At 39.6% G+C, this 27,555-nt stretch overlaps 1 protein-coding gene across 1 annotated transcript; it reads left to right on the top strand.

Annotated features, from left to right (window-relative positions):
- The first annotated feature begins 18,366 nt into the window (after nt 1-18,366).
- LOC148009755 (uncharacterized) lies at nt 18,367-20,753 on the top strand. The gene has a single exon (XM_087672984.1). It carries the CDS (start codon nt 18,477-18,479, stop codon nt 20,211-20,213), a length of 1,737 nt encoding a protein of 578 aa, XP_087529110.1. The 5' UTR covers nt 18,367-18,476; the 3' UTR covers nt 20,214-20,753.
- The last annotated feature ends 6,802 nt before the right edge of the window (nt 20,754-27,555 follow it).

Here is a 27,555-nt window from a genome sequence, read left to right as displayed (position 1 = left end):
ATATTGTAGCATGTGATGAAGAAGAAAAAAAGCATGAAAATGTTTTGGTCTCCATATTTCTTCTTGTGTTCTTGAGTGAGTGTATTATGTGTTTTCCACATAGTTTCTCAAGCAAGTTCCCATATTAGGTGATTCTTGATATAATATCAGAGCATTGCTAAGAGAGGTTGATTTTAAAGATTAAAGTGAATAAGAAGAAGCAACCATTCAAGCAAGTAAGCAACTGATAAGAAGCTCTCTCGTTCTTTCTTTCTTTCTCTTGGATAGTGCCTATGGAGGCATAGGAAGCATGGTAGAACAAAAATCTTAGATTGCTATGATATTTGGTGGGCAAGTAAAATAGTGTATATTCTATATATAAGATCTTTAGTTCTCACCCATTGTGTTTTTGGCCATTTAAGGTAATCTCGAGCCTCATTCTAGCTTCACATGATTGTGGATAGTAGTTTTAGGATATATTGTAATTTTGATAGTGTTAATGATTCTGTGGTGTATAGATTACAAATTTCAAATTTATAAGTCGTAACAAGATTTATCTACAAATAGGTTGTATATTGTTATGTATTACTTGAGCAATCCGTGAAAAAGATTGGTTAGTCTATTTTTATGCACATTTTATGAAGGGTTGTAAAAGTTTTACTTGCTATTTGGTACTTAGTTGTGCCATAGTGGATATTCAATTATTGAGAAACTAGAAAAGAGCAACTACCCATCATGGAAGTTTTGTGTGATGAATTTTCTTATTGGAAAAGGTCTCTTTGAGTCTGTTTCACATGAAGAAAAGGAATCAGAGCGAAGTGATCCAACTGTAAAAGAATTCAAGGTGTGAAAAGAATGGAATGCAAAAGACAAAAAGGTAATGTATTGGCTATTTGTAATCATTGATAACAGTATGATGGGGTGTATACAAATATATATATAAAGTTCACATGTAGCTCAGACAACCTCCGAGAATATGTTTTCAATAAATAAAAAGGCATAGAAGATTCAACTCAAGCAAGAGTTGAATGCTTTGAAGAAAGGGAAGATGTCTATAAATTAGTATATTTTGGAGGTGAGGAGCATTGCAGATGCCTTAGCAGCTATCAATGCAATGCCTAGTGATGATGATTCAATTTCATCTACTTTGGGTGGCCTTAATAATGAGAATGCCTAGAAATCCTTTGTTACTTCCATTTATGTAACAAAGCCATTTTTAGATTTTAACGAGTTGGTCTCTCTCACGATCACTGAAGAGATGAGTATGTAGGATAAATCATTCAAAAGAAGTGGTGAATAGGCTCAAGGTTTTTACTCAAGTTTAGGAAAGGGATGTGCATATCCTTTTCAAGAGGTCATGATATGGGTCATATTTGTGGTAAGTAGCAAATCATGTTAAAGCAATAGCTTGGTGAGATGCAAATTTTGGGAGTCCATGGTAATTCTAGAAGAAGTGGGGGAAGCTTTAGAGGAACAGATGGATGCTAGAATAGAGGTTCTAATAATTCTAGTATTATTTGTCAATATTGTGGAAGAACAAGTCATATTACAACCCATTGTTTTGATAAGAAGGATGACATTTGTAATGTAAAGTTGTAGTAGGGGAATTTTGTATCATCTTCAAGATAAAATGATGATAAAAATGAGCATTTGTTCATATTTAGCATATGATGAATGCTATTACATTAAAGGGGGTATGTGATTATGTATGGTATGTTGATTTAGATGCATCTAATCATATGACCAGCCATGTTGAATGATTTGAGATATTTGCAATATAGAAAGTTCAAGTTATGTAGAGATAGGTGATGACTTGTGTCATCCGATTTCACAATATTGAAAAAATTTCTTTGCTTGCATGATGATTGACAAAGTGTTTATTAGATGTTTTACATGTACTATCCATCATAAAGAATTTTCTATCTCTTTATTAATTGGTAGAGTAAGGGTTGCTAGTTAGATTTAATACAAATGGCTATTTTGTTGAAGATTCTACAATAAGTGTAAGTTGGTTACAAAAGAAAGTAGAGTTGGCCCCATGTTTACTTTGGATGTTAGAATCCTTGCTACAAACATTGCTATGTGTGCTAAAGGCAAAGGTGTGGTTGTAGACATTGAAATATGGCACAAACACATTGAACATGCAAATTTGCAAAGATTAAAGTTAATGCAATTGAAATGATTGGTTATATATATTCTTACATTCAAAGTTGTAGAGTAATATAAATTTTGTGAATCATGTCAATTTGGAAAGCAAACAATGTAACACTTTTTACATGATAGAGATATATGCAAGAATATACTTGATGTGGTGCATACAAATGTTTAGGGGATATTGATCTCTTTGTGGCACTGAGTATTTTGTTACATTCATTGATGATTGCTCTGGAAAACTATTGGTATATTTCATGAAGGAAATGAGTAAAGTGTTTGAGCACTTGAAAATTTCAATGCTATTGTTGAAACATAAATAGGCTTGAAATTGAAGTGTTTGAGTTCGAATGGAGGGGGAGAATATCTCTCTAATAATTTTAGTGATTTTTTGAGATCTCATGGGATAAATCGACAATTTACATGCAAGTACATCTCGTAATAAAATGGATTGCACAAAAAAAGATATATTCTAGAAGATACACAAGTATTCATGGTTGGAAAGAACATACCTAAGCATTTTTTGTTTGAGGATATTTATACTACTATCTAAATTATGAATAGGTCTCCCACAACTACAGTTCATAATATGACTCTTGAAGAATGTTTTAGAGGTAAGAAACTTGATGTATCACACTTAAAAGTGTTTGATTGTATAACGTATATTCATGAACTTGATGAGTTGAGGAAGAAATTAGACCCAAAGATTCAAAAATGTATTTTCATTGGATACTCGAGTAAGCAAAAAGGGTATCATTATTATAATCCTATCAGTGGTGGATTTTGGATAAGAAAAGATGTTATTTTTGATGATGTGAGCAATTGGTATGCATGTAGTGGAGATGTATTGGATAATATTGATGCATATGATAGTCATATGTAGATAGAAAGACACAAATCACAAACTTTTAGTAGACTATAGACATCATCTTAGTAGTAGATCTATAGTTAGTAGACTAAGGAGCACTCCCACATCGTTAAGTGCATCTACTAGTGTGGCAGGTAATGAAAAAGAGAATAAAAAAATGTCAGATGGTAATAATACATCTATTAGTCATCATGTGATTCTTGATGGAGACTTTAGTGGTTCATAGAGTTTGGATGATAAGCTTGGGATTTCTTTTGTCATCAAGATCATACCATATGTAAAGAGAGCACATGGTAATGTAAAGGCTCCATTGAGTGATCCAATAGTACACATGTCTAGTAGGGTGAGATATTCTATTAGAAATATTGGTTTTGAGGGTTATGTAGCTTACCATTATGCTTATATGGTAAGGGAAGTTGAGGATGTTTAATCCACTTGTTTTGAGAAGGCTATTGGCCATGTTCATTAGGATGCAACAATGGATGAGGAGATGGATGTATTAGAGACCAACATTACTTGGGATCAAGTACCATTGTCTAAGGGAAGGAAAGCTATTTGTTATGATTAGTTCTATAAAATAAATCATTATGTAGATTGTTATATTAGTAGATATAAGGCTAGACTGGTTGTAGAAGGCTATGCATAGACATATGGTATAGATTATGAAGAGACATTTATTGTGATTACTAGGATGGTAATGGTTAGATGTGTAATTTCTTTGGCAATAGCCAAAGGTTGGAGTTTATAGAGAAAATGGATGTGAAGAATGCCTTTTTGCATGGTGATTTGCAAGAAGATGTACATATGGAGTAGCTAGTAGTTTATGGGGATTTAGAGTATCCCACATATGTGTAAAAGTTAAAGAAGACACTCTATGGGTTGAAACAAGTACCTAGAGCATGGTCCAACAAGATTAAAGAGTAGCTTGTCAACATTGGATTTTATGTTTCAAATGTAGATCACTCACTTTATGTAAGAAAGAGTGATGCAAGTTTGGTTGTCATAGTCATGTATGTGGATGACCTGATAATTATAGGTAATAGTAAGAGTGGGATTTCTAATGTTAGGGGCCTTTTGAAATAAGATTTTGAGATGAAGGATCTAGGTGAGTTGAGATACTTTCTTGGTATTAAGGTGATCAAATGCGTAGATGGCATACAACTATCCGAAAGGCAATATGGCTTTGATATGTTATCCAAGTATGGTGTGACAACATGCAAGCCTCTTTTAGTGCCATTGAAGAAAAATGTAAAATTAGTATTAATGTTGGGGATGAGATAGAAGACTCTATTATGTTCAAGAAGATAGTAGGGAGTTTGATCTATATGACAATCACAAGGCTAGACTTGAGCTATGTTGTTGGACTTGCAAGTCAGTTTTATGAAAACACCTAGGAAGTCTCATTTGGATGTAGTTAGATGGATATTGAGGTATATGAAGTCCACCTTGCATTATGGAAATTTTTATGAGTTAGGTACGGATGTACATGTGTTTGGGTAATTAGATGCAAATTGGGATAGTAGTAAGTATGATATAAGATCAACTAGCAGACTCATGCTTTCCCTTGGTAGTAGTGCAACAAGTAAGTGGCAAAAAGCAACCAATGGTTGCTTTATCGAGTAGAGACACTAAGTATAGAGGTGTTACTATGGTAGTATGTTAAAAAAATTATTGATAATAAATAACTTTAAATGTCCATGGATCAACCACTTATAGCATTCAAAGATTTGATTCTTAATAGGAAAAAACTCAATGAGTCCACAGGGACATACCTCCTCATAATTCACAATGCTACTCTCAAGAATCCATAAGATCTTATCATTATAAATACATGTATACCAACTTCTTGGCCTTTGTCTGCTAACAATCTATCTTGAATGGTGTTGTGCACATATTTATATATATTCCAATTTTGCTCAAAGCTAGAGTTGCTAGCACGTTGTGCTAGCACACATGCACAGTGATAGGTCTTAAATTTGGACAAACATCCCTTATAATATTCACGATCCACCTCTTCCATGCCAGGGGATGCTCCTTGGCCATATCTTGCGTAAAGGAATTTGAGAATGAAACTACTCTTAGCCTGAATTTAGAGATCTTCTTGACATATTCTTTCCTTGTTATATCATCACCCACATAGTTTTTCCATATTTGGCACTCTTTCCTCCATACTACATGTATGGAATATATGACATGCATCATTACATGATATTATCAACCACATACTACCATCACTTATCCTTGCTCAAAAAACTAGAATAGAACTTGGAAGCCTTATCTCTCACTCGCACACTTTGCTTAGCTTGCGTCTCTATCAGAGCACCCTTGTTTTGAAGTAAGGATTCCAAAGTATAAAAATGGATAAAAATTTGTGTCTTTGTAGGAAGCTTTAATATGTATGACATTTGTGCCAAGCACTCAACTTCTCTTGTGAGAATGAACTTGACAACTCTCCTACAATCATAATTGATACTACCAAACCAAGTTGTGTTCTCCTTTTTATGCGAGTCTTTTAGTACTAAATTAAGCGAGTGAGTGTTGCAACTACTACATGAAATCTTTTAATACGCTCTTGTACAAGTCTAACTACATTTTTTATAGTTCTTTGAATTATCCATAACAACTTGCACCACATGACGATGCCCTATCACATCAATAGTCTTGCATAAAATCTTCGCAATGTACTCCCCTAAATTTTTCTTGTACTATATATGGCCTTTAAGAATGTCTCCCCACTTGATGAAACCAACATAATGTTTATTAATGGTTGCCATTAACCAACCATCCAATATAATGGTATATCAATCAAGCCTAAGTTACATAGAGTGACCCTATCAACTTGCTCCTTTACCTCTAAGTGGCACTTATCAAGAACATTGTGCCATATTGAGTGATAAGACGATGGGGAAAAGCTAATCCCAAACTCTTGAATTTTTTTCCGATGTATGTTTCTAGTGATCATTATCCACAAATATCATTGCATGGCCGAAAAGGAAAATAGCCTTAGCCAAGGCCATCTATGCTTCTTTCAATTGTGTCACAAAAAATTGCTCATGAAGAGAGGTTTGATGGATACTCACTTTGTTCTTGGACTGACAACTTCCCCCGTTAAGTCATACTTGAACCTCTCTAAAGTCAAAAGCATAGGGTATCTGATATTGAGAGATATTCCATTGATTGACAATGCCATCGTGCGAGTCAAACATCTCAACTTTAGTGCATTACACTCTTACAAGAAAAGCCATCTTGCTTTCATAGTGCTATTGAATGGCTTTGGCTGCTTCTTTGGTGGTTACGTATTGATACACATGCATAGTGTTCATTTTTTCATACAACCAAGAAAATGGTTCCTAATGTGAGGTACACCATCAAAATTTATGATATGACAAAAATTAAACTCCCAATGCATATATCCACCTAAAAGGTTTTTGGAAAATTGCTATGTTATTCCTAGTGATGTCTTTTTGTAGCTACGACATGTATTAGGCTGGTTAGAGGAAGAAGCATTGGTTATCCTTAAAATTTGGAAAATTGGTGCCCTCATATTCTTAGACATTGTAGTGCACATGTAGGTAACAAATAAGTGATTGATGCTGTATAATGTTATTAGCTACAAGTTACAATAAATCCTCACAATAGAAAAAGACAAACAAGCAAGTAATACATGAAGCAATCCATGGAACAAATAAATACATATATAGATAAATAAACTATTAAAAATTTGTGGATAAATTTGTATAATAAATATTCACTCATATGCGAATGCTATTCTTATATCATTTATACAATTCATAAATACTGTTCATTGTGGTGATAAAGTAAAAATTTGCAATAAATATATTTTGCACATTTCACAAATATGTACTACATGTAAGAGTTATGAAAAAGATAAGTAAATATATAATAAGGATGTGAACATTGATAGCTTTTATACTTAAAGAATATATATAGTCACAAGTGAACATGTAATAATATTTTGAACATTCATTTTGGGAGGGTCACTCATGAATATATGTATGTATCACTTGGGTTCAAATCAAGGGGATTTTAAAATACCATTTTTATCTATTTTTTACATATAAAAGGTGTCATATAAAAATATTTATAATTTGAATAAAAAATATTATATTTTATTTAGGTAAAATTCACAGATAAGGATATTTATAAATAGACATTGAACACATGTGATATAGATAATATACATATAGTAAACCCTTCGAGACATTCATAGCTTTTATATCACACGAATATTCATAGACACATACATATATAATGTGTATAAATATTTATAGTGTAATACTACATAATTAATCAATAAGTAATTCATGTATACAACTTACCAACAATAAGCATAATATTAAAGCACATGTAATTTAAACTAATAATAAACAAATACTAATGAGCTAAAATTTCCCAATTAGGGATAACATAGTTGAAATATAATCAAACAATACCAACTCAATGTTTCATATATAGGGTGCTTATTGTCCATGAGAGGACCAAATACCTAGGATATAATGCACTTTTTGTGATTGCCCCAATGTGTGTTTATTTAAACAATACCAATCCAATGCTTCACATATAGGATGCTTATTGTCCATGAAAGGACAAACACTACAAGATATAGACCTTATACCGACGTTTAAAGCGACGAAAATACAAACAACAAAATTTACCCCCGTTGTCGCAAAAAGCGTCGTTATTGACGACGCCATAGCTATTGGTGTCCCTATATGTATGGGACGCATATAGCGACGCAAGCAGTAAATTTGCGATGCACATAGCGACGCCAATAGCGACGCGATCAGTAAATTTGAGATGCAAATAGCGACGTAACAGGGAATTTTTTTTTTGTGGCAAGGCAGCTTGCACTGTGTGCTGTATGAGAGCTATACAAAATAGTTTCTGCACTATTGCATACAAAGCACTTGCAAACAAAAAGAATATATACTGAAATCATAAAACTGATACATGAAATAAATACATGATCGCATAAAATATGATTGGTACAATCATGACAGGATATCACTAATACATAGAAAATGTATACATAGATCAGGCGACTAAAAACTAAAGGTGTGTGAGCTCCAAGGATCCAAGGGCGAGCTACAAATCCTCGTCCCCCGAAAGCTCGTCCCGCCGCAAAGGAGCATCGAACAGATTCTGCAGAAAAAGAAACAACACATCAATCCACCATACAATAATGCATTCAAATATCTCATGGTAACTACAAACAAGAAAGATGAGTGACTTACAGGGCCGCCGCGTCTATACAATCGGTCGATCAATGCATTGAGACCGTGCCTCTCTGCATATCGAGTCTCAAGGCCTTGCGGATCGCGATTTGTAATGGAGTGCTGCAAAGAAAACAAAATGCTAACTGTTAGAAACATGATTGTTAGTACAAAGAATATTTCAAAAAAACAAACAAGCAAAACAAAAGAGAAACTTACAAAGTCCTCCAAATATGTCCTGTGGCCGCCACTCCCAAGATGATGGACCACTCCGGTCTCGAGTCGTGCCCTCGCCGCCTCCCGCTGCTGACTCCAATGTCCTGGCAAATCTGTAGCTTCCTCCCTCAGTCGATGCCAGTCGTCTGCATCTAACCACTCGGGCTTTGCAGCCCCACTCTTGATTGCCTTGCGTGCGTCGGATCGTCTATGTGACATGTATGCACACATGCAATCCATCATCCAGCCCGTAGAGAATCTATCTACTGCGGCTGGCACCGGAAACTCCTCGTGCAAGGATGCTACTATGTAGTCCTTGCTTCCCTTCGGTATGTTCTTCCAATGATCCAGGACGTTGTGCCGAAAAACTTGTTGGCACAACTCTCTCATGCGAGCCATCACCCTCCTCCCCTCATCATTCATGATGATGGCTCTTGACCTACTATCAACTAGATATCCATAACCCCTAGGAGTCTGCCTAAGATGGGTCCTCTCCCATCTCCGTCCACGCTCCTGGGCATATCCAGGAGACCCCTCTACATCCGGTGTACCGACGGGGGTAACCTCTCTTGGAGTGCCACTCAAAGGGGTGCCACCAAAAGGGGTGCCACGTTGAGGGTTGCGCAAAAGCCGGAGTAACTGGAGTAGACGTCCCCACAGATGTGACAAATCTTAGAGGTGACGCAGCTCCAGTTGAATGACGAGACGGAGATACCACATCCGTGTCTCCAGAGCAGCATCCCCCTGATCCCGATGCAGTTTCCTCTGGCCCAAGTCGTGAGCGTCGAGATCGTCTGCTCGAAGCTGAAGCATCTGATCGTGCTGAAGCAGATCTAGCAGAGCGCCCTGACGAAGAACGAGACAGCTCCTGGTCTGCCATCTCTCTGAATCTCATGAGCTGGTCTAGAGACATGCATGCCATTATGTCCTGAAACTCCTCATTGCTCATCCCTCGACTCATCCTGAAAATGTCACCTGCACAGATAAAAAATGGTGTTAGAATAATCAATTTAAACTATATAAAGCACAGTAATATAAATCATTTTTAAAAAATCCCTCTTAAAATGCATATCTTATGTACCTTTATGGAAGATCTAAACAATGAATTGAGTAATACAATTCTCCAAGAATGAAGTATCCTATGGTCCCATGTTAATCTCCTGACATAACTTTGCATACACTGGAAGGTTGATAGACATGTCACCACAAAAGAATGAGTCTGCCTCGTTCTCAAAAAATTCTTGGACTCCTGTATTTCCATCATTGTTAGCCGATGCGGACTCCAAGCTTGCGGCGGCCTCCACCCCTTGTAATATCGACCCCTCTATTTGCATATTATCTTCATCTATGCTCGGAACATCGCTTTGATCATATACTCTCGCGCTTCGAGGAGTTGAAGGTATAACATACCACCATCGAGGTTGTCAGGGGTTTGGATAGAAGATTACCTGTTCACAAACACGTACAAAGCGAGTTCAAACCATTGTGACATAAACCATGTCATATTACAATTAGCAAGCAAATGACTCTATGCACCTGTTCACAATGGGCTGGCAACACAAAGGTGTCGCGCAAATCCGTCCATTTTTTTTTGGAATCTATTTCGAGAAATCCAGATGGACCTCGTCGAACTGTTGCTCTAGCTCCTCCAAGTACCACTTTGAACCACTGCACATCGAATAGTATCATGGAGAAGCTATGGTAATCCACCATAATAATACTTTGCAAGTTCCCAAAATACTCCATCTCATCCACAACCATGTTCGGATCCGTTGCTCGTCGCCAGCTCTCTTGCTCAAACCTTGCCATGACACCACAGTCCATTGTGGAGCGCATTTTGTCAATACGCTCCACGCGAAAATGTCGTCCGCGCGACCACGCTGCACTATATATTTTGTAATGTACATTGAAACACTAGATGTCGCATATAAAATTTAGATACGACATATTCTAAACCCCACATCACCTTTGGACTACATCCCCTCGAGAACTCCCACTCCTCCATTGAGACCTCTGTCCCTTCGCTGGATGCTGCGGTCAAGGCTCCATGCAACCATCGTGTTGACATAAACCGCGGCATCTTCTCCATACCTTCGGGATATCGAATCGGTCGATGACGTATACTGCGTCGGAATTCAGCTCGCGCTTCCTCTCGATCTTGCCTTGCAATCTGGTACTTGGCGACCCACGTCTCCATGGAGGCATGGTGCAACATACAAAAGTGATTCACATTCTTTTCCATTGAGGCATCCATTCATTTTTTTACCCCATTTCTGACGACCACATCTCCAGTCAGTCTATCATCGTCCTTCAGTGTCCATAGCATTTCATTGTTTGGTTCCACCGTTGGTAGCCATTGTGAGATATGCACTAACGCCTTTGACACCAACCAACCTTCGGCCATGCTACCTTCTGGCCGAGCTCGTTGTTGCACAAAGCCTTTTAGGGTTTTCATGAAGCGCTCCAGGAAGAACATCCATCGCGTATGGACAGGTCCAACAATCTCCACTTCGTCCACAAGATGCACAAGAAGGTGGACTTGTATCATGAGCATGCTAGTGGGCAGGTATTTCTCAAAGAGACAGACCGTCTCCACTGCTCCCCGCCTCGCGGATTCAATAGAGGACGTCTTAATCTCTTTCTGTGAGATCCATTGCACCAAAGTCGACAACTTGTAAATGGCCCCGCGAATTTCTGGAGTAAGGCATCTTGCGATCGCGATCGATAGGAAAAACTGCCACAAATGAGAAAGCATTATGAATAATGGCCAATTTTCAAATTGCAAAATGCCCACGCTAATTATAATCCATTCTGTTCACAAACCTGACATATTTTATGCCAATCATGGGATTTTAGCCCCGATAATTGGTCATCTTTAGAAAATGCGGACCTGAGAGAACGCATCATACCCGTCGGAGTGCGGATAGACTTGATTACTTGCTTCACAATGCGCTCTTCTTTGGTGGAAAAAACCCAAGGGGCGCGAGGAAGCTGCACTTTCCCTTCAGCACTCGATTGCGGCCAAAGCGCCTCCATCTTACCTACCTCCTTCAAATCCATTCGTGACCCTATAGTGTCTCTCTTTCCTGTGATGTGCTCCCATAGCAAGCTGCCCACATTCTTGAAAATATGCATGGGATCCAACAAGTGGTTGACCTATAAGTGGGTCCAATATGGCAACTCGTAGAAAACAGAGAACCATCTCATTCCATTTGGATGTGATTCCGGGTTTACCATTTTCAACTCGTACCAGCTTGCGGCATTCATACGTGTTGGAGGACATCCAAGAAAACCTTCCCTGAGTTCATGATTCTCCGGCAAGAAAGCGGCGTGTCCTTGACATACCATCTTCTTCATGGTTCGTGACCTTCGGGAGTCTAACTGTGGCCCACACAATGAACATGCATGATAACCTGAGGTAACCAGACCTGTAAGGCGAGCCATGACCTAGTGAATACTTGATTGAATGAGATAAAATATAGATATTATTAGCGAGAACGGAGGTCTGCTCACTTGAGCACTCTCCCAATCCCGGAAAGTCATGCATCATCCACATGAGAATGGCTCGAATGTTGGCTGACCGCCGACCATCGCGCCTGCTCATATCTTGCACAATGACCCCCTCCTCCCACAAAATCTTAAGCTCATCAACTAATGGACGAAGATACACATCCATATTTTTTACTTTGTAGCGGCCCGGGACGAGCAAGCTAAGGATGAGATGTCCTTTCTTCGTAGAAAGCCATGGAGGGATGTTGTAGTTGACAAGCACTATAGGCCACACACTGTAAGTAGTCGAGCGCAGACCGAATGGGTTCACACATCCATGGCGAGACCGAGCTGAAGATTCCTTGGCTCTCGCGCAAAGCCTGGGAAGGTAGAGTCAATGTAGCTCCATGCGCGCGAATCCGTTGATATTCATTGAACTCCATCCGTGGACCTATTCTGCACATGCCACGTTGTCAAGCTTGCCATGCCGGACGTGCGAAACATGTGGTTTATGCGGGGGATGAGCAAAAAGTGTCTGAGAACTTTTTGAGGGATGGTTTGCCCTTGCAAGTCCTGTCGATACCTGTGAGCACCACACTTTGGACATGTCTCCATAGTCTTGTATTCATCTCGAAACAGTATGCAGTCGTTGATACATGCATGGATGTTATTGTAGTCCATGCCAAGCTTCCGTAAAACATATCGTGCATCATCACGAGACTCAAGCATGATATTTGCAGGTGGTAATATATGTTATTTCAATAACCTGACAAAAATAATCAATGAAGCCTATGTGCAAATGTTTGTAATAATAGTGTAAAAAAAGCACAAATGTTTGTAATAATAGTGTAAAGAAAAAGCACAAATGTTTGTAATAATAGTGTAAAAAAAAAAATCAATGAAGCCTATGTGCAAGGTACCTGAATAACTCGGTCACACTCGTATCGCTCCACCCGTATTTTGCTTGCACACTTAAGAGTGCAAGCAATGTCTTCAACCGAGATACTTGGCACCCATCATATAATGGTATGGATGCTTCCTCTCTGAGTGGGTGAGATGTCTCGACATCCATGGGAATCAATGCATCGATCATTGCCTCTATCTCAGGCTCCAAGATTGTAGGTAGGTCGGGAAGGTTGTCTGTCTCCTCTGGCATTGACGGTATAGATGGGCCTTGCGAGTGGTGGATTGGCTCCTGCAATCCATCCATCGCACGTCCACGAACTCTTCTAATTGGCCGCAAAGGGTGCACTCCCCCTTGGGTCGAGACATCACCCCCTGGATAGAAAATTTGCCAACAAGACCCAATCTGATTGTGTATGGTTTTCAATTAGCTTGCGAGGACAATGCATGATTAATATTAACTTCAAATTACCGTTTGCTGAAAATCCGCAATCGTCTGATCAATGATCTCAGATTGAAACTCGCCAAATCGTCGTACGTGTTCTATAGACAATCGACATTTTCGTCTAATTGCCAACTTGCATTGAGAGCAAGGACATGGGACACGCTGATTAAGATACGTCTTGCGATCTTGAACAATAAGACCTTCTTCGTTTTCCATCTTATCTACATTATAGCAAACGACGCTTAAATGGATAGCTTTATGGAGATGTACGCCAAGTTGCAAGTTGACCATAAATCTTGCATTGTACATAGTAGTTGAGAGATTTATTGATGTTATATCTCGGCCCTGTATTATGCTCAAGGATTTGTTTGTCCCGATAGATAATTATTCGTTATTGTAAAAAACTGCACTAGAGGGCTTTGAGTATAAGTAATCCATTTATGAGCATCATTGAGGATCTCTTAGTCTAATAATAAATCAGTCTCAACAAAAAGCATCTTAGAAATGTGGTTTTTTGTCCTAGGATCGCATATTAAAATTAATGCCATCTATGAAATTTATCAACTATAGTAATAAAATTTATTTCAATCAATTCTACTCATAGTCATAAGACCTGAGAGAAAATATCCTATACTCAATTTAAGGGATTCTTCTTCTATAACAATACTTTTGGGTTCATTTTGATGAAGTACTGTAATGACCATTAGCTAGGGTATCATTTTCTTTTAGTCCTTCCGTTGACTAGTTGGCATGATTTCTAATTTGTTATGCCTATAAAGTTAATACAAAAACAATGAATTATGCATATCACAATTAGATCCCCTACTTGGACATTATGAAGGACATGACCAATTTTAAGCCATCTTAAAGAGTCACCAATGTACGTGGCCCATGGCAAAGCACATTGCATACCATTATCGATAAGTCTATTATCATGCATCTTAAATCTCCTAATTAGACCTTATAAAGTGTATGACTAATTTTTAGCCCTCTTAAGGAGTCGATGTAATGGTATCCATAAAAAAAGTAAAGTGGATACCATTACCATAATCATGGATATGCTATCATTCCAATATATGTTATCTTTCTCTTTCTCTCCCTCTCCCTCCATCTCTTTCTCTTTCTCTCGCATTTCCTCTCCCTCTCACAATATATCTTAACACTCTCCAAAAGCAAAAGGGAGAGGGAGAGAGAGAATGCACTCTCCCTCCCTCTCCCTCTCCCTCTCTCTCTCTTTCTCTTTCTTTCCCTCTCTCATTTCCTCCCTCTCCCTCTCCCTCTCCCTCTCCCTCTCTCTCTCTCCCTCTCCATCTCCCTCTCTTTCTCTCCTTCTCTCTCATTTCCTCTCCTAAACAAGCAAAAAAGAAAGTGATTTAAAACTTTAATAAGCAAAACGGAGAGGGAGAGAGAGAATGCACTCTCCCTCCCTCTCCCTCTCCCTCTCCCTCTCTTTCTCTTTCTCTCCCTCTCTCATTTCCTTCCCCTCCCTCTCACTCTCTTTCTCTCCCTCTCTCTCCCTCTCCCTCTCTTTCTCTCTCATTTCCTCTCTTAAACAAGCAAAAAAGAAAGTGATTCAAACATTAAACAAGCAAAAGAGAGAGGGAGAGAGAGAATGCACTCTCCCTCCCTCTCCCTCTCCCTCTCTTTCTCTTTCTCTCCCTCTCTCATTTCCTTCCCCTCCCTCTCCCTCTCCCTCTCTTTCTCTCCCTCTCTTTCTCTCTTTCTCTCTCATTTCCTCTCCTAAACAAGCAAAAAATAAAGTGATTTAAATATTAAACAAGCAAAAGGAAGAGGGAGAGAGAGAATGCACTCTCTCTCCCTCTCCCTCTCCCTCTCCCTCTCTTTCTCTTTCTCTCCCTCTCTCATTTCCTCCCCCTCCCCCTCCCTCTCCCTCTCCCTCTCTTTCTCTTTCTCTCCCTCTCTCTCCCTCTCCCTCTCTTTCTCTCTCATTTCCTCTCCTAAACAAGCAAAAGAGAAAGTGATTTCAACCTTAAACAAGCAAAAGAAAGAGAGAGGGAGACTCACCGATGAGATATGGCGAGCGTGGGGCGGCTCCTCTTTGCGATGAAGGCTCCTCCTCTCCTTTGCGTAACAACGGCGGCGGCGGCGGCGGCAAGTCTTCTTCGTCTCCTTCTCTCACGACGGTCGCTCTCTCCCTCGCTCTCGCTCTCAAAACACACAAGCCGCAAACGCAAAATGAAAACTGCGCTCGGTTTCGGCCACTTTTTTTCCCTGTGGAGCGTCAAATAGCGATGCTATTAGCGATGCCGCTATCCGCCGTCGCTAATCGGCGTCGCTACTAGCTCAAATCCTTGTAGTGAAAATACCCAAGATATAAAGCACTTTGAGATTGCCCCACTGGAACAGGTAAATCGATCTTATTTGCACACACTTTCGTTCCGTGTTAAGTATCCCTATGTAAAGAATGAAATTGGGCTCATCAAAAGATTTTCAGAACTATCCACTCCAATGCACGAGGTACTCTCGAGAGTTTTTCACCAAGAAGAATGCATTCCCTAAAAGACTCACCTAGAAGTTGGAAAAGTGTATTTTCTAGGGTTTTAAGTTTGTTAAAATTTCTCCATACTCGGGGAGCCTAGTGGAGGCTATTTAAAAAAAACTATTGCGCACTGATGGGCTTCCAAAAAAACATGGCGAGCCCTCCTGGATACATAAAACCCCTTTTGGTGTTTGATGGTATCGTAAGTTTCACATGGTTATTGCTATTTTTAATATTATTAATGTAAAATTGTAGTGTTAATGACATGTTATTATTACCAAATCACAAAAACATATTTGTGTCATTACAATCCATGATGGTGATATTTGATTGCATGGGATTGGTACAGTAGGTTCTCAGAAAGGGGAGAGGGGGGGTCACTCATCATGAATATATATATGTATTATGTGGGTTCAAAATAATGGATTTTTAAAACATTATTTTTATTTTTTTCTCATACAAAAGAGTATTGTATAAAGGGGTTATTTATAAATTGAATAAAAAAAGAATGTACTTTATTTAAGGAAAATTCATAGATAATGATAATTATAAATAGTCCTTAAATGCATGTGATACAAAGGATATATATACATATATATATATATATATAGTGAACCCCTTGAGAATAGGCCATATAAGAAAAGGACAACATCATAAGAAGAATAATGCGTTCATGTATAATATAGAAGGTACATTTTGATGCGAAGGCTCTAAGTTAACTCCTAGGAAATCTTAGCACATAAAGAAAATCATGTATGATAGGCTAAGAGTTATACTTAAACCCTTGAGTTGGTGGGGCGAGTAGCTAGGATAGGAGAGTGTATATGATATACATGTTTTCTTAGCCCTAGTGCTTAAATAAACATACTATTGTGCTTGAATAAAGTCATGAAATTGTATTGCCTTGAAGTGGATTAAATGTCTTGGAAGAATGTAAATGTACCTTGGTACGGTTGGTTTTTGGTTGTGACTGAATGATAAATTACTACAAATTTTCTATATGTTAACTATGCTTGAATATTTTAGGCCTCATACCCCCCTCCCCCCTTCCTCGATTCTTCACTAAGGTTAAGTTCCATCACTTGAGCTAGAAATATAATCACTCAGAGTGTTGAGACCAACACTTAGGAGTGTAAGATGGATTGTGCCAAAGGGTGGCATGGGGGTCAGGGGTTCCTCATTGTGTAGTTAACCTGATGTTTGATTCTAAGATGGAGAAGGAACCCTCAACAAGCATGATATATGAGCATTGGATAAACCTTAATTTTAGATAAAGATAGGGTGAAAGATGAGAAGAGTTATGATATCCAATAGAAAAATCTCTCTCTCAAAGGAGACAAGCCACACAAATTTCACAATATAATTTCTTTTAAATAATTAATTGGAAAAGATTGTTTTCTATGGTTTTTGTATATGTGCTTAAAGGATGTATAATGAACCATTTTGTGACTTCTATGGTTCTTGGATGTTGCTACTTACGAAAGGTGCTCGAGTGACTACTAAATGTTACCTCCCCTCTATTGAGGCTAGGTGCAAGTACATTACAACCAAACTTGTATAAGGTAGTGTGATCATTACAATTATAGCACAACAACATCCAAATCATACGAGGAGTATTGCATATCATGTAGCACTTTGTTTTTGTAGGTGAATGATAGGTTTTGCATGGTATTCTATTGTGCTCATAATAGCATAAACTTCGCAATTGTTTAATTATGAATTGACTGGACATACATAATTACATGTGGAGCACATTTAACATGCTATTAGTACAATTTTTGTGAGCAATCGTGCAATAAGTAATTTACTCACAAAAATCCAAAGTGATCAAGGTACAACCTCGTGAACTTTGTAATGATACCAACCATACAAAGTGTAGTAAGCCTACAATTATAGATTAAACCTACTACTATTAAACCAACTAGTAGTAGTAACAGACGCAAATAAGTTACTTGAAAGGTTTAGATTCAAGGAGAGAGTTTTTTTCTATTTTAAAATGTGTAGCTTACATGCAATGCAAATAAGTGAGAGAGTTTTAGATTCACGGAGAGAGGTTTCTATTTTGTAGTATAATATATAGTAATAGAAGTCATTGTCCAATAAATAAGTACAAAACGAATGGTGGATAAACCTTCACTAAATTCACTAAACCATCAGTAAATTCATTAAAGGGTTGGATATGATGCCTTCGATATGCTTATAAAGTAATAACAAATTGGCCTTCCAATCGGGTTGATAAATTGCGATTTCAATAGGGCCATCAGGCTAGTAGCTACCCTTCTAGTTGTACCATTGATCGAGGACATGGTTAAATGCCCTGATCTAACGTGTCGATCATGGAGTGCTGTCATAAAAGATTTTAACTCCCGTTATAAGGCTCTAGTGCAGGGTTTATGGCATTGAGAGTAATGGTTAAGAAACGTTGACTTCCTTTAGGATCATGTAATAACAATAAAGTAGATATCGCGAAAAGTGGTTCAGACGTGGGTTGATGGAGGACGTGGGCCCGGAAGACGACCATCGCTAGAGTGAGGAATCGCCGAGTTCAGAGATGATTAACGAAATGCATTTGTATTGGAATCATAGATGATTGGTTTGACTGCCATGGCTGCTGTTGTCGTTCGAACTTGGCCTTTCTTCTGATTGAAGAGAGACGCAGCACCAGCAGCAGAAGGGAAGCTTAGGTGGGCAATGTTGAAGACAGCCAAGCACTCTCCCCGTCAGCCATGGCGTTGTGTATTGATCCTCAGTATAGCAGCCCTTCCAGTGGCCTTCCTATATTTGGCCCCCCTCTCGAGGAGCCACCTGCAGACAAGATTCTTCCTTTTCCTCTCACAAACATCATCCTCACCATTCCCATCACCTTCTGATCGCAATGAAGATCAGCACAGGAATACTGACCCCGAAACTAGCTCTAGCCCTAGCCCTAGCCCTTGCCAGCCTTGCCGCCGTAGCCGGCCTAACCAGCCAGCTTCGGAATACGTGAATTCATCGTCTTGGTCAGGCCTCCTGCCGCCTCCATCCCTCACCTTGCAGGAGCTCTTCTCCAACCTCACCCCAACTTCCTACCCTTCAAGCTTCCCTCCCCTGTCACAACACATCATCGATCAGCCTGATCACCCGTTCACCTCCTACTTTCTCCCAAACCCCAACGGATACATCAACATCGGTCTGCGCTATGCCTGCATCGAGCCAGCCGGAAACCTCCTCGTCATCGGCATCACCGAGAAGGACATCGCAGCCAACATCTCGGGACCGCACAGCATCCCGTCTCTGCGTTATCTATGGCAGCGTAAGTATGCATCCTGCGGGAACGCCAGCACAGACGAGTGCGCGGGGGTGAGGTTCGCAGGGGCACCACCGGCAGGCGCGAGGTGGATAGAGGGAAGCACGCTGCATTTCATCGCGTACGTGAGGGGGAATACCTTTCACAATTTCGCAGAGAGGGTGTGGCCCCGGCTCGCGGCAGCGGTGGCCCCGCTGAACGAAACGACGGCGGGTATTCCGGTGCGGCATGTGGTGGTGCACAGGCTGGAGAAGCTGCTAGGGCAGGCGGCTCGCATGCAGGACAGGGACCAGGTGCTATGGCAGATGCGCATGCTCATGGAGATCTGGCCCGGGTCGAGCCTCCTCCGGGCGCAGGGAGGGCCAGATACCAGCCTCGTGTCGGCCATGTGCTTCGACACGCTGCTGCTCCAGATGGACGACAGCGATCGCATCGACCACACGCGCCTCCCGCCGTCGATCTACGGTCCGGCCCTGCGCCGATACAGGGCCACGATCTTCCGCTTCCTGAATTGGACGGCTCCCGAGCTCCCCCTGCCACCCCGCCCCCTCCGCGTCCTCTACTACGGTCGCTCCGACTCCTCCCGCCGGAGAATCATGAACAATGAGGAAATGCTCGCCTTTTTACACCACCACTTCCCGTTTCCCAAAATGGAAATCCGGTCCCTCGACCATCTCCTGGCCGTAAAGGCCACCGACTACTCGTTCACGCGCCTCGTCGCCCTCTTCTCCCAAACCGACATCCTTATCGTCGCCCACGGTGCGTTCACTTGGGCCACCCTTTTCATGCCACCCGGTGGCGTCGTCATTGAGGTCTTTGGCCCATGTGACTTCTCCAAGCCCAGGCCTCAATACTCTGATCTCACCAACATGCGCACCTGGATCTCGGCAATCACGCATGCGCTTAGCCTCCAACACAACATTTCTAACCCCTTCCGCGATCGCGTTCCCAACCCCAAGCGGGGCAATACCACCTTGTGCCTCGAGCCCTTCCAAGGAGTGCCCGACTACACCATCGATCCCCAAAAAGTGGGGGACATTATCGATTCCCTGCTATACCCTCAACAACCTAGTGATAGACTCAAACTTCACTGGCTATATGACTGGGAACAACCAGATCAAATGCCACCCCTCACCAACTGAGCCCCCATTTCATGCAAATGACATGTGGTAATTTTTACTTTTAATCCTAACCATGTTTCTCAAGAATACATTATTGTAAATTAATGTCTCATTCCCATAGATGAGACCAAGGGATCAACTACATACTCAGGTATTGAATAAATGTATTATTCATTTGTTCATTTAATACCTTCTCCTAGTTCCTACGTTCTTCTTACTCATTGGATATAACACCTAAGAAGTACAACACTGGAAAAAAGTTGGTTTGTATATACCACTAAGGAATATTAGTGGTTACAATGTAAATTTGGATGGATGAACTCTAACAAATAGGAAGAAGGTAACTAAATCATTAAGTCTGTTGAGAAATCAAATGATGTATGCCCAAAAGAGGCTGGCCTATAAGTGGCTTTGTATGAGAGATATGACAAAGATGTATGCTCTAGAAGCTCTAGGAAGAGTTGTCCAAAATCCCATAAGCACAGAGAGTAAAAGTGGTACTATCCAAAAAGTTATAAAGGCTGTACTTGACACTCATTTCAATGTAATAGAACTATCAGTTTGAGCTACTCAAGATTGTGTTTATGAGTCCAAGCTAGTTTATCTTGGAACCTAATTCACTTGAGTTATAATCTCTCATTCTGATAATGTCGTGTGTTTGATTTGTGTCCACCATAGCTAACTAGCTCTAGATTCGCGTTTTTCAATATGGTATCAGAGTCATGGCTGAGCTAGGTAGTTAGTGGGCATAGTTTTTCAACATTTTTTTCTCATTTTTCTTTTCTCCTTGTACAAGCCACTCAAGATCCATTACTGTGTAAGAGGTACTATGTAGGAGGAGAAAAAGCTTAAGGAAGTGTTGTAGTGCTGTTTAAGAAGATCTGTTTGGCATTGAGGTCCATTGTCATTTCCATATCCTCAAGTTGTCATTTGGGAGAAAAGAGAGAAAGGCTACAACCATTAAAGGCTAGCTTCTATTAAAAAACAAGCAATAGCCACAAAGGAAGAAGTAACTGGATAGAGACAGAGAAGACAAAGGAAAATTCAAAGGGTGTGGGAAGAAGAGAAAGGAAGATTCAATGGGCATGGGAAGGATTACTCGCTACCTCTACTATAAGAGGCCCAATTCTGGATTGATTCCTTGTGGAATTAACGAAAGCAGCATCAGCAAAAGTAGGCCATTGCCTTTGCCTTGACACAAATTTGCGCTGGGGAAGGGGAGATGCATTTGTTTGACTCTTCATCATTCTACTGCTACAGCCATGGCCGATTCTCCTCAGTTCCAGTAGTAGTGGTTTAGAAACAGGGTCACTGTGGTCACCGCTTCCACGCAGGGCATCGGATTCGCCTTCACCATCTCCGCCTCCATCAACTGCACCTCAATTCCCTAGACATGCAGAGGTTGTGTTGCACCACCCCTAATCCGGCCCCCCAGCTTGTTGGTTGCAGGCACGCACAGCTCCCCAGCTGTACTTCGACTTTATACTGCTGTCTTGATTACTGCTACTAGCCTGTCACTATTGCTACAATTGTCGCCCTAGCTGCCATATTAATCCTCAGAAACTTTCCATTCAGAATTATGACCATATTGACTTTTTGATCTCAAATGCAGCAGCTAACCCCTCTGTAGATCCCATTCTCCAAATGTTTGATGCAACATTGGATAAGCTATGGGAAATTAATGTTAAAGCAGGAGTTCTTCTCGTTCAGGAGGTAGCTCCTCACTTATCCAAAGGAGGATATGTAATTCTGATTTCTTCAATAGCAGGCTTTAACCCACAAAAGGCTCTTGCTATGTATGGGGTTACAAAAACAACTCTATTTGGGTTGACTAAGGCTCTTGCTACAGAGCTTGCACCAAATGTACGGGTTAATTGTGTTGCCCCTAGATTTATACACACACATTTGTTAGGATGGATTGACTCCTACTAATTGGAATAAAGATGTCACATTTTTTTTTCAAGGCATATGCATAGAAGGTGAAGCTCGTATTTAGCAGATGGATATATGTTTTGAGTATTAGAGATTGGGGGAACTCTACGCCAAGATGCAATAGAGGAACTAGCTTAGAAGGCTTCTACAGAGAACAATAACATAAAGAAAAAGAAGTATAAGAAGACAAAGAAGACCAACTAAGAATGCAAGAAGATAAAAAACACCCAGAAGATCGAGAAAATCAAAAAATGCCAAAGAAGCATGAAGAAGATACTTTCCACTGCCTACAAACAAAATGTTTTGAAATTTCCCATAGTGGATGTAACAAACCCTACCAAGATGTAAAGTTTCAAGCCTTAACTTGACTAGGCTGCCAAAGAGCTAGTTTCCTGGTCCATTTTTACATGTAGTGGGTGGGGGGGGGGGGGGGGGGGGCAAAAGCCAGCAAGGGTAGGAACTCATTAGTTGAGGGGGGGTGTTGAGAAATCAAATGATGTATGCCCAAAAGAGGCTAACCTATAAGTGGCTTTGTATGAGAGATATGACAAAGATGTATGCTCTAGAGGGTCTAGGAAGAGTTGTCCAAAATCCCATAAGCATAGAGAGTAAAAGTGGTACTATCCAAAAAGCTATAAAGGCATGTACTTGACACTCATTTCAATGTAATGGAACTATCAGTTTGAGTTACTCAAGATTGTGTTTATGAGTCCAAGCTAATCTATCTTGGAACCTAATTCACTTGAGTTACAATCTCTCATTTTGATAATTTATCATGTGTTTGATTTGCGTCCACCATAGCTAACTAGCTCTAGATCCGTGCTTTTCAACAATTATAAGTGGAGAATATTCTCCACAATGTTGGGGTAGAGGCCACCATGCTTGTGTCTCCCCATAGCTCACTATGGACACATAATTATTATATGTGTCATTCATTGTTCTTTAAGTGCATGGGTGTTGCTCTTCTACATCCCCACTTACACTATGTGTGTGTCTCTCACTCTCCCTCTTTGCACTCATCCATTGCATTGCTTCTAAGCACCTTTAATTGGTATCAACAAAACATCTATTTTGTTGACATGATATCTCCTTGGAAAAAGTGATTTTGAGGATTCTTCCCATGAGAGCTATTGGTTTTGTCATGATCTACAACTTTGTAGAAGAAAGTATTTTTAGATTCTTTATTGATTTTGAGCTATCTTACATAGACTGATATTACAAAAAATGGAACTAGTTTGTTTTGAAAACATGATATCTCCTTACGAAAAGTGATTCTAAGGATTCTAGCCACCACAACTATTGGTTTTGTTGTAATCTACAACTTTGTGAAAGAAACCTTTTTCAGGTTCCTCACAGATTTTGAACTATTTTATACAATCTGTCTGTTTGGAAAGAAAAACAATTTTCTTTTATTGCTCAAGGGTTCACCATTCTCTATGGCAGCAACTATTTGAGCACCTGCCAAGATTTGTGAAAGAAACCTTTTTTAGGTTCCTCACAGATTTTGAACTATTTTATACAATCTGTCTATTTGGAAAGAAAAACAATTTTCTTTTATTGCTCAAGAGTTCACCATTCTCTATGGCAGCAACTATTTGAGCACCTGCCAAGATTTGGCCTTGCACACATTGTTATTCCTTTTTTAAATTGTATACTCAAGTTTATGTAAGCATTTACAAGTTTGTGCGAAGATATATGTAGACATCATGTTTATGCCAATTTGATGCATATGTGAGCTATAGGTGCTTATATCGATTGCAGGATAATGTGTTTGCATAGACATGCTTGTCTAAGGAGTCTCTTGGCTTTTTTTTTGGGGGGGTCACTCATAAATATTAAGTATCGTGAGGTTTAAAACAAGGGATTTTCAAAATACCCCTTTTAGACATGTTTACATATAGAAGGGTCTTCAAGGATCAAGGCTTTTACAGGTGTGAGTGAATTTTTCTCAACAGTTGACATTTCTAGATTGCACTATTGATAAGCACACAGTTTATGTACAAGATATTTGTGGGTCCCTTAAGGACAACTACCTATGTGTACTTAATTGTGGCAAGTTTTGTACATTTTTAAAGCATGCCATGTGGTAGTATTATGCAGACTAGTATATGCACCATATAGATGGGTGATGCATGATAGTTTGCCTATTTTGATCATTAGTTGTAAGATATATTTTCAGATTTAGAATTAAAATGATATCTAGCTGATGGCTGTGAGATGACAAAGTATAGTTGTATGGTCCATATTTTTCCAAATTTTTGGTAGGTTTTGTGGCCTTTTTATATAGATTGATACATGTATCATAAAAATTCATTGATGTGTGATAGTTTGTACCTATTTTTCTCAAAATTGTCAGATATTTGTTAATTTGGTTAGTTTTTATTTTTGGGTTAGTGCTCAAATATTTTTTGATTTCTACCAAATTCTTATGTGGATCTTCATTTTCATGTTTATTGCTCTTGTAACATACAAACAAATTGAGAAGTTGGATGGCACATGCTTCTCTTATTTGAAAGAGAAAATCTACAATATTTTGGTGCAAAAGAGGCAAAGTAAGCCTATCAAGTGCCAAGTTATGAAGCCTAAAAATATGTATGAGGATGATTGACAAGAGTTGATGAGCTTGCATGCTCAACAATTAAGCTTTCATTGGCCAAACCAATTTACTTCAATGTGAAGAACACATCAAGTAGTGCATATGCGGTATGGTAATAACTTTATAAGATCTATGAGAAGAAAAGTGCAACATCTCAATTTTATTGGTTGGAAAAGGTGGTTGATCTTCAAATGAGAGAGGAGATATCTATGTCCAATCATTTGAATGAGCTCAATACCATATTTTAGTCGATTGGTAGCCCAAAAGATTATCTTTGATGATTTAAGTCAAAGCTATCTTTCTAGTTGTTACATTACCTAAAAGTTGGGATATTTTTCATATGGGTACCATATTGTATTTGGTGATCATCCTTGGAAGATTACCAAAGGTTCACTTGTTATAGTTAGAGGTCTGAAGTGTCGAACCTTGTATCCCCTACCATGTTAAATATCATGTGTTTTTTCACATTGTATCCCCTACAATGTTAAAAGTCATGTGTTTTTTGCAATCAAATACCAATAGTTTCTTTATGGTATCATCAGCTAGGCCATTTGAATTAGAAAGGAATGAAAATTCTGTCTAGTTTGTACTATCTTCATGAGTTTACATTTTTTGATCTTTCTATTCATGATCATTGTTTGTATGGTAACAAACAAATTATTTCATAGAGATAGTGGCAAGAAGAAGAATGAGCCCTTAGGTTTGGTTCATAGTGATAAGTGTGGACCTATGCGTACTTTATCCTTGGGAGGTGCATCATACTTGTTAGATTTATTGATGATGCTACACATAAGGTGTGGATCTATTCTATTCTTAAGAAAGATAATATATTTCATGCTTTCCAAAAGTTCTTGAAACACACTAAGAATTGGCATGGGAGAAGGTGTAAGTGCTGGTACATTAGTAATGGAGGAGAGTACATTCCAAAGTCTTTCAAGAATTTTGTGATATTCATGATTTTGGTGGGTCTAAGGCAATAGGAGAGGCCGACTGGGGCTACTTAGGTGGTATCAATCGTATTGCCTTGAGTTCATGCTCTTTATAGCCTTTTGCTTCAATTGTCATATTAGGACTTCTTGGTTTGGCCCCTTTATCATTAGATTGTTGACTAAGGACCAAAAATGGGCCCGACACTGGCTCTAAGGCTCTAGCCAGGCGTCCTATACTGATGCCAGGAGGCATATTCCACGGTGGATTCCATGAGGTTTTACGGTGGATTCCGTAAACTTAGATGACCGGGGCTCATACGCAAAGAGGATTCTTTGTGCGAGAAGTTGATGGGGACGCCTGTCCTTTTCGGGCGTTTCATTAATTTAGTGTGTACATGGGTGATTCCATAGCGGGTGATTCCGCAAAATGCATATTAAATTAATAAATGTTTATGAGTTTAGAGTGCGCACTCGTAATAAATTAAGGTTAGGATTTATTTCTAACCAGTTGATTTATTTATGTAGCTGAAGACTGCTAGGTATTCACTTTTGTCGGTTTAATTGTGTTATTTTACTAACGATTGTGAATGCTTCAGTTGATGTGTAGAGATAGCAGCAGTGGCGGAGGAAAGCATTGGAGTCTAGCGGGTTTCCGATCTTTGGACTATATTTTGATAGGCGCCACGCCTATATTTTGATTATGTCTATAGAGACATCGATTATTTATTATTATTTTGTATGCGCTTATGTGCCTGGATATGTTATTTTTATTTGGACATTGAGATTGGGCGTGCCAGACTCTTTGGGCACCGTCCATTAGCTTTATTTTCCTATTTTTGGTAGAAAGCAAACTCAAAAGCTAAAAGCTTGTCATATTTTTGTAATTGGGCTATTTTTGAGCATAAAGATTGGAAATATACATTAAATACATGCTTTGTGAAGCGCTCACACAAGGCATGGGGGAGATTCAACCCAATTTGTCTCTTGTCTCATGTCGTGCTTGCTTTCACATTGGTTTTTGTGCTAAAAAGTAGAGTGCTTTGTTCTTGGGGACCTTTGGGAATTCACTACGTGAGCTACCTGCGTCCGATCTGCGCACCAGTGGTATCAGAGCGGAGCAGAGATCAAGGGCTTCCAATCGCTACCAATCTCGGGCGAAGGCGGAGCTCCAGGAACAAACGGCCTCTACAGTCAATCTTGTCGCGAACCGTCGATACAGGCAGACTTCTGGCGATCAAGAACCCCTATTTCCACTGTCAGATCGCGAAGGACCACTCTCTGTCGGCGGAGGACCACTCCCTCAACTCCATGAACAAGTCGTGATCAACCAGTGAGAAATCTCTAATCTACTTCATTAAAAAGCTTAGTTTTAAGCTTAAGAAGCTTATTAGCTTCATAATCTTCAAATCGTGATCAACAAGAGAAGCTCCGAAAAATCCACGCGCTGTCAAAAACGGCCCCCCCCCCCCCCCCCCCACGATCAGAAAAACGGCGGCCTTCTTCTTATTATTAAGCTTAAGCTTAATAAGTTAAGCTTAAGTCATTAAGCTATTCTCAAGTCAGACAAGGCAGAGAAGTTTGTAAACTCCGGGTCACGCACTCCAGAAGACAAGTTTCGCAAGTCGACACTAATCAAGTACTGCAAGTCCTGCAAATCAGCTAAGTTCAGCAAGTCAACAACCCTACAAGTCTGTTAAGTCTGCAACTCTGCAAGTCAGACTAAATCAGAACTGACTAACGCTCGAAACTCCTAGAAGACTTGTTCGTTTGCAAAAACTCTGAACTGGAAAGTTGTTCGCAGCAAGCTGTTTTACCTATCTGCAAGTTCGTTGAAGTACTTTTAGCAAACAGCGACAGAAATATTTAGAATTTCTGAAAATTGAAGAAGAAAATACCCAAAAATACA

Source organism: Lygodium microphyllum, chromosome 30 (assembly GCF_053477565.2).
Source record: "Lygodium microphyllum isolate KBCC chromosome 30, Lygodium_microphyllum_v1.1.10, whole genome shotgun sequence".
In the NCBI taxonomy this organism is placed as follows: Eukaryota; Viridiplantae; Streptophyta; class Polypodiopsida; order Schizaeales; family Lygodiaceae; genus Lygodium; species Lygodium microphyllum.
This window is presented reverse-complemented; position numbering and strand designations above follow the sequence as displayed.